This window comes from Schistocerca gregaria, chromosome X (assembly GCF_023897955.1).
Source record: "Schistocerca gregaria isolate iqSchGreg1 chromosome X, iqSchGreg1.2, whole genome shotgun sequence".
NCBI lineage: Eukaryota > Metazoa > Arthropoda > Insecta > Orthoptera > Acrididae > Schistocerca > Schistocerca gregaria.
Window position 1 is genome coordinate 737,292,177 of NC_064931.1, and position 8,103 is coordinate 737,300,279.

General features: G+C 46.4%; 1 protein-coding gene across 1 annotated transcript; it reads left to right on the plus strand.

The window, feature by feature from the left end:
- Positions 1-333: 333 nt before the first annotated feature.
- On the plus strand, positions 334-4,927 carry LOC126298961 (toll-like receptor Tollo). The gene has a single exon (XM_049990582.1). It carries the CDS (start codon positions 401-403, stop codon positions 4,199-4,201), a length of 3,801 nt encoding a protein of 1,266 aa, XP_049846539.1. The 5' UTR covers positions 334-400; the 3' UTR covers positions 4,202-4,927.
- The last annotated feature ends 3,176 nt before the right edge of the window (positions 4,928-8,103 follow it).

Below are 8,103 nucleotides of genomic sequence, written 5' to 3' on the forward strand. Positions count from 1 at the left end.
CGTCGGTGCGAAAGAGGCTCTTTGGCTGAGAGGGCACCGTCAGTTGGGGGACGGCTCGTAACTCGACGGCCGTCGGTACAGTCGAATCCAAAGCGAGGGCCGGCGGCTTCTGTCATCAGCCGGCGGCGCTCGCCTCGTTTCCCCCTGGAAATGCACTAAGTAGGCCGGGTATTAGCTGACACTGCGCGAGCTCATTATTATAAAAGAATAAATAATCGGCCGGCGGCGGCGGCTGGGCCGGCCGCGGCTCCGCAGCGGTTCCTGGCGGCGGCCGTCGGAAGCTGGCGGAGTGGGGGCAAGAAGCCACAAGGACACGGCGCGCCGGCCGGCGGTGTGCGGCCAGTGCCGGCGAGCGCGCTGCCACGCACAGGCATGGGCCCGCCCAGCTAGCGCCAGCGCCATGCAGCCCAGCCCGCTCGTCTTCACCGTGCTGCTCGGCACCATCTTCGGGGTGCTGTCGGCGTCGCTGAGCAAGGCGCTTCGCTACCAGGCGCCCGACGAGTGCAAGTGGGTGGTGCTGGACGACGGCGAGGATGTGGCGCTCGACTGCCGACTGCGCACCATCAACAGCGAGCTCGAGAACACCAACTTCAGCGTGATCCAGCCGCAGCACACGGTGCGCCTGCGCCTCGAGTGCTCCGACGTGCTCTTCTTCCAGAGCTCGCTCAGCACGGGCAGCTTCCGGCCGCTGCAGGAGCTGCGCGAGCTCGTCATCGAGTTCTGCAAGATCGGCAACCTGTCGGCGGGCGCCTTCCGCGGCCTGCGCCAGCTGCGCAACCTGACGCTGCGCACGCACAACACCGACTGGGCCGCGATGACGCTCGACGTCGACCGCGACGCCTTCAGCTCGGAACTGGGCCTGCTCGAGCGCCTCGACCTGGCCGAGAACAACATGTGGAGCCTGCCCGTCGGCGTCTTCTGTTCGCTGCACAGCCTCGAGGTGCTCAACCTGACGCGCAACAGGCTGCGCGACGTCGCGAGGTTCCAGTTCGGCCTGGGCGCCGCCTCCGGGTCCGGGCCGGCAGAGCGCTGCGGCGGAAACCTGCGGGAGCTCGACTTGTCCAACAACAGCGTGGACGCCCTGCCCGCGTCCGCGCTCTCCGGCCTGTCGCGCCTGCAGACGCTCAACCTGCAGGGAAACGCCATCTCCTTCCTGGCCGACCGCGCGCTCGAGGGCCTGTCTTCGCTGTCGGTGCTGCACCTCGCCGACAACCGGCTCGTCAGCCTGCCGCCGGAGCTGTTCGCCGACACGCGAGACATCAAGGAGGTGTACCTGCGCAACAACTCCGTCAACGTGCTCGCTCCCGGGCTCTTCAACGACCTGTCGCAGCTGCTGGTCCTCGACCTGTCGCACAACGAGCTCACCGCCGAGTGGGTCAATTCTGCCACGTTCTCCGGCCTGGTACGTCTCGTCATTCTCAACCTCTCCCACAACCGCATCGCCAAGCTCGAGACCGCCGTGTTCCGTGATCTCTACTCACTGCAGATCCTCAGACTGGAAGAAAATGTCATCGAAAACATCCCTGAAAATACCTTCGCGTCGCTGTACAACCTCCATACGTTATTTCTATCTGGCAACAGACTCGTCAGTATCGAAAGCTACACTTTCAACGGCCTGTACGTCCTCAGCTTGCTATCCCTCGACAATAATTTGATCAGCAACATCCATCCGGCAGCTCTGAAGAACAGCTCCAGCCTACAGGACTTACATCTCAACGGGAATAGCCTTGTTGCAGTGCCCTCAGTGTTGTTAGACGTTCCTATGCTCAGGACTCTCGACCTCGGCGAAAATCACATATCGGAGATAGCAAATTCGAGTTTCAGTGATATGCAGCACCTGTACGGCCTGCGTTTGACGGACAATAACATCGGAAACATAACTAAGGGCACTTTCGACAGAATGTCGGCGCTCAAAATACTGAATCTGTCGAGGAACAAAATTTATGGTATCGAATCCGGTGCTTTTGACAACAACAAGAATCTGCAGGCTGTTAGACTCGACGGAAACTATTTGACAAACATAGACGGTCTTTTCAACAAGTTGGAACGCCTCATCTGGTTAAATATTTCGGACAATAAGCTGGAATGGTTCGATTATGCTCTGATTCCCACCGGACTCCAGTGGCTCGACATTCACGCTAATCAGATAACCGAACTCGGCAACTATCTCGAAATTGAAAGTCAACTTCATCTTAGCACTTTTGATGCGAGTTCAAACAAATTGACAGAAGTAACTGGCAGTTCTATTCCTGACAGTGTGGAACTTCTTTATCTGAATGACAATTTGATAACCAAAGTTCAGTCCTACACGTTCTTCAAAAAGCCTAATTTGACACGCGTCGATCTCTTCGGCAACAAAATTACCAACCTCAATCCGAACTCACTTCGTATTTCGACGGTGCCGAATTCTCGTCCTCTACCAGAGTTCTACATTAGTGGGAATCCGTATCTGTGTGACTGCACAATGGACTGGCTGCAAAGAATAAATGTGGATAACCGTGGCACACGTAACCAGCCTCGTGTGATGGATCTACACAGTATTCACTGTAAGCTTCTCTACAGCCGTGGCCGGACGTACATGCCGCTAACGGAAGCCTCTCCAAAGCAGTTTCTCTGCAAATATGAGTTCCACTGTTTCGCCCTTTGCCACTGCTGTGATTTCGACGCGTGCGATTGCAAAATGACGTGTCCGACTAATTGCACCTGTTATCACGATCAGTCCTGGACAGCGAATGCCGTTAACTGTGCTAGCTCCGGCTACGATGGACAGCTTCCTGAACAAATACCGATGGATGCCACGCAGCTCTATTTGGATGGCAACGATTTCAGGAGCCTCGGAAGTCACGCCTTCATTGGACGTAAGAGACTGAAGATTCTGTTCCTGAATGCTTCCGGTGTCGAAATTATCCATAATCGAACATTCAACGGTTTGAAAGAGCTGGAGTTACTTCACCTAGAAGACAACAGACTGCGCGAGCTCAGAGGGTACGAATTTGACGGCCTGGAGAGCCTGAAAGAGTTGTATCTCCACCGGAACTTTATAACTTCGATCCATAACAGCACGTTCTCACCGTTGCGGCATTTGAAAGTTCTGAAATTAGACAACAACCGGATAAGCCACTACGCGGTGTGGACGCTGCCCGCTTCCCTGACAGAACTCACGCTGTCTAACAACAGCTGGCAGTGTGACTGTGATTACGCGGAAAGCTTCAAGGACTATCTGCTCAAGACTGAGACGATAGTGTCGGACGCGAGCAGGGTGCAGTGCTTCCGGCGGTCTGGTGCTGCCAATGACACGCAAGATTTCTCCGACGACGCCGACTACATCGGATTTGCGCCAGACTCCGACGGCTACTACATTCTAAGTAACAGTTCGCTGCCTTGTTTCGGTGCGGTGGACGCTAACGAGACGACAGCCGCCAATATTACGGCAACGAAAACTGTTATTCAGAAGCAGGCCATCCAGGACTATATCCCGCAACTGGTGGCCGCTCTGTGCGTTCTGTTAGTGCTGGTACTGACTGTGTTACTCATCTTCATTTTCCGCCAAGAGATGCGCGTGTGGTTCCACTCTCGGTTCGGCATCCGACTCTTCTACAGGCATTCCGATATCGACCACGAGGACCGCGACAAACTGTTCGACGCGTTCGTCAGTTACAGCTCGAAGGACGAGGCGTTCGTCGCCGAGGAACTCGCGCCTATCCTGGAGCACGGAGACCCGCCGTATAAGTTGTGCTTGCACTACAGAGACTTCCCGGTGGGCGCGTACATCGGGGAGACGATAGTGCAGGCGGTCGAGTCGTCGCGGCGCACCATCATGGTGCTGTCGGACAACTTCATCCGGTCGGAGTGGTGCCGTTTCGAGTTCAAGTCGGCGCACCACCAGGTCCTGCGCGACAGGCGCCGGCGGCTCATACTGGTGCTGCTGGGGGAGGTCCCTCAGAAGGACCTGGACCCCGACATTCGTCTCTACCTCAAGACGAACACGTACTTGCAGTGGGGTGACAAGCTCTTCTGGGAGAAGCTGCGCTTCGCGCTGCCTGACGTTCCCAACAACCAGCGGCGGAGGACGACGTCGGTGCCTCTGCAGCCGCAGCCGTCGACGCGCGGCACCAACAACCACGTTCACGCCATGCACCGGCACAACAACCAGGCGCCGCCCAACAACGCCAACGCCCGCTCCGTCGCCATACACATCTGACGGCCCCGACTGCAATCGTGTACATAGTTCGGTACGACCCGCAGAAGACTGCACTTTCTAGTTAACCAGCCGCCAGCCGCTCGCGCTGCGGTCTGTTTTTCGGTTGTGATAGCGTGTTCGGAGTACAGACGAGACGATCGCATCCGAGTGAACGCGAGTACAGTATTGGTACGCGGTACAAGTAGCTACCCATCAACAGTGTAAGATAAAAATCGACTTCTGAGAACGGAAATAGTGGCGGATAAACGTGGTTCGAATGTGTTGACCAAATCAGTAATTTATTATATTTTTTAAAGTGATTTGTTATGTATACACATATATAAATCTGTTATATAATGATATGTAATTCTCGTGATTATGGTGCTATACGACTTCAAGCTTTCAACGGTCGCCTGTCATCTCTATGTAAGTTACAACAGTCTACTGTTTAACTCAACATTCCAGTAATGTTACTCCAAGTTTCATTTAGATTACAGTGATAATTTTGTACTGATTTGATTCTCGTTTAAGCTGATGATGCTGATGAATTAGCTTTTCTACTGTGTTTCCAGATATTATAAGCATTGCGAAAGGACATTGTCCACGGAAAGACTCTGTTAGCTTAAACGCAGTTTAAATTATAGTATTTTATTACATGCAGATTTTTGTACGTATACATACTTCAGCTTGCTGATATGGGATTAATGCGTTGAATAAATCCCCTGATAATACAAATGCCTCATTGTTTATTTTTTCAAGTGGACAATTATTAAATCCTATTCAATTCGTTATTAATGATCTCTTATGAGTTCTTCTAAAAACTCTTAGGCTTGTTAGCGTCTACCATTTCTTTTTAGTTACAGCTTTTATTGAACAACGTAGCTTGTCTTCTCCACTTTATTCGTATTGGTTATCAACGGCTCGATAAATTGTTTTCCAGTGAAGAAACGGATAACAGGTTTAGGTGACGGCTTAATTACAAAATATTAACTTTAACAATTTATCAAAACATCTGTATCCAGTGTTTGAACAAGTACAGAAGAATTTAAATAATGGCTTAAAACGTATAACGTTTTCTTACGCTGTATCAAATCACTGAGAACGTTCTACCATACGTTATGCGCATTTAATACAGTGAAATTACGTTTCAATAAAATGTGCGTCTATATGTATGTATTTAAAATAATAACTTGAGCACATACATGCGCAACGGACGAAGTAAACATTAATGTTCTTAACTTGTACCATGTATAATCTTTGATAGTACATGGGAATAATATATTTCTCGTATGAAACAGTCTTTCTAATAATATTCCACATTTAAAAAATTATTTAGTTTGATAGAAACGAAATAGTATATGAAGTGTTTCTCCACAAATGAAATCATCTTGCTTAGCTGCAAAAGTGTTTTCCATATAAAAGTTCTTAACAACTTTCCCATTATTTCTAATAGTAACACTGCTGACATTTCTGAAGAGAATATGCAGTCCAATGATCGCTTTTTGTTTTTTGAGTCGAACTCTTTTAGACTCGGATGTTGCTGTTCTTACCCGGCGTTGGAGTTTCCAGCAGAAAGGAATGGAGAATCTTCCTCGCCCGCATTAGGGGTAGGAATTCAAGTAGGAACGACTTACATAAAGTATATACCGTCTGTTTTAGACAATTGCGCTTAAAATGTGCATTCTGATAGGTGCAGGATGTTGTAAAACTATTGTCGTTTTCGTACAACAAGCACGCAACACAGCAGTACTGAAAGAAAACTTAGAGGATTCCTCCTTTATTAACCTGAGCTCGTCTCATTTTTCTGAAGGACCTCGGTCTACTCACTTTAATTTAGTTGCTCTTAGTAATGGTTAAAAGTTTCCTACGAATAAAAACTTGCCAGTGAAAAGCATTTTATGTTTCAGTTTTTCTTTTAATATGAGAAATATTTTTGCTGGATACGTCATAGAAACAAATCAATCGTTTCTGGTCATGTTCATTTTGATAGTTTTGTTTTATTCTTTTATACGAAAAATCGAGTAGGTAGATTCCAGAGAAACTCTTTTGTCTTTGTGAACTGCAATGCGACTGAGCAATACTCCCAATTCACGCACACAGAAATTGTACTTAATTTGGCAGCGAACGCAACACTATCGGATTCTTTTCAAACAACTTAATTACTGTTCGTTCACAAGGGCCCTAAAATTTATTTTTAATTGTATTTCACTAACAGATTTATTAGAACGCATATGTTTCAATCTATTTAACGTTTTTACTTATTACAGGAGTTTAAAACTAATTTATCGTTACAGTGTAGAGAAGAATTTCCGCTTATGTTGAAGTCCTATTACTGATCGACGAAACCATATACTCAGTTTAACAGTGAATTAATCCCGAGCTAAAAACATTAGTTCAAGGGTGTCCTGCAACTTATTCATAACTTACCCTTACATAGCACGTCTGGTACATTTCCTTACAATGTAGAGCAGAATGCGTAATAAACTCGGGAAAACGTCACATTTATTCTTGACCAGGTTTTCTCAAGTGTTCTCAAGTTTGCAAGGTCAGTTATTTTAACAAATACGTTAAAAGTTAGTTGCTTTGTTTTTTCGTATCTGAAAACAGTGACGAATAAGCACTTAATGTCTGACTGTAACGTTCATTTAACATAAGGATTATAACTAAGCACGTGATTTATTTTCTTATGATTTAAATACATACATATGATGGTAACAGACAGTATGCAGAGGACAGGTTAATACTAACGAAAAAGCAAAAACAGCAATCAGCCACAGTGGACAGTTGCTACTTTTACTTCAATGCAAGAAGTAACTTGTATTTTCACACTTACTAGCAGAACAAAAATTGTTATGCAGCGCCAGCACCTACACGACAGTACACAGCCAGCAACTGAATACTCAGCATATTTCTATAAAAAGTTTGTTGTTAATTTTACTTTGTTAGGGATGATTTTTTGCACTTTATTTAAAAGAAGTTCCGGGAAAATATAAAACTGGTTAACAAACAAAGAACTGGGATACGGTTTTCCTTGTCTTTCTGAAATAATCGTTCTCACAGGTGGAAATATTTTTCATTTTTGTCTGTGTCATACATACATACATGTTCTATTTCAGGAGATACAGTGATTACGCACTTCAAAAGATTATTTTTCCACAAGAGCCTGCTTCCTTTTCTGTAAGTTGCTATGAAAACTAATATCATGAAAGAAAAAATGTTTCGTAATGCCGTAATTATACAAACAATATCGAAGATTACATCACGATTAACATGTAATATTAGGAGAGGATATATTTGATTTTCTCAATAATAATGGAACATGTACCTAATAGTTACCTGCCACACACATTTCTTTATAAGCAAAACACTTCTCAGTGGGACTGTTACTGATGACAGTCATATACCAGAACTGAAAAATCTTTCTCTTCTTCTTATTCTATAAAAAAACACATAAATGACATCCGTAACAGCAAAACGTGATATCGCCTAAGAATGAAAGTATTACAAGCCATTCCGGCGTCAGGTCTTTTTCATACACCCCAATATTTGGGGTCAGTAACCTCAAAGGGTAATTCAGTCGCAATACATTTAGAGCTGGACGGATTCCAATAGTGCCACGATTAGCATCTGACTAATAGCCGTGGAAAGAGCGACGTTCAACACTCACAGCTTTGTATCACTGAGACTTGAATGTTCGAAGGCAATGCATAAATTAGCACAGTTCTTACCATTTATTTTTCCTGAACTTCGCTTCTGGCACATTCACGTGGCCTACTGAATGTACACAGACGTCTCTGGCCCTACGAAGTAATGCTTTTCTCGTCATTTTTTAAGTCAGACGAAGTAGCATAATTTTGTAGATTAGTGGCGATTAAGTCGTAAATTCGCAATCAGAGTCAGTGATTTTGTGAAGTTATGTCGTA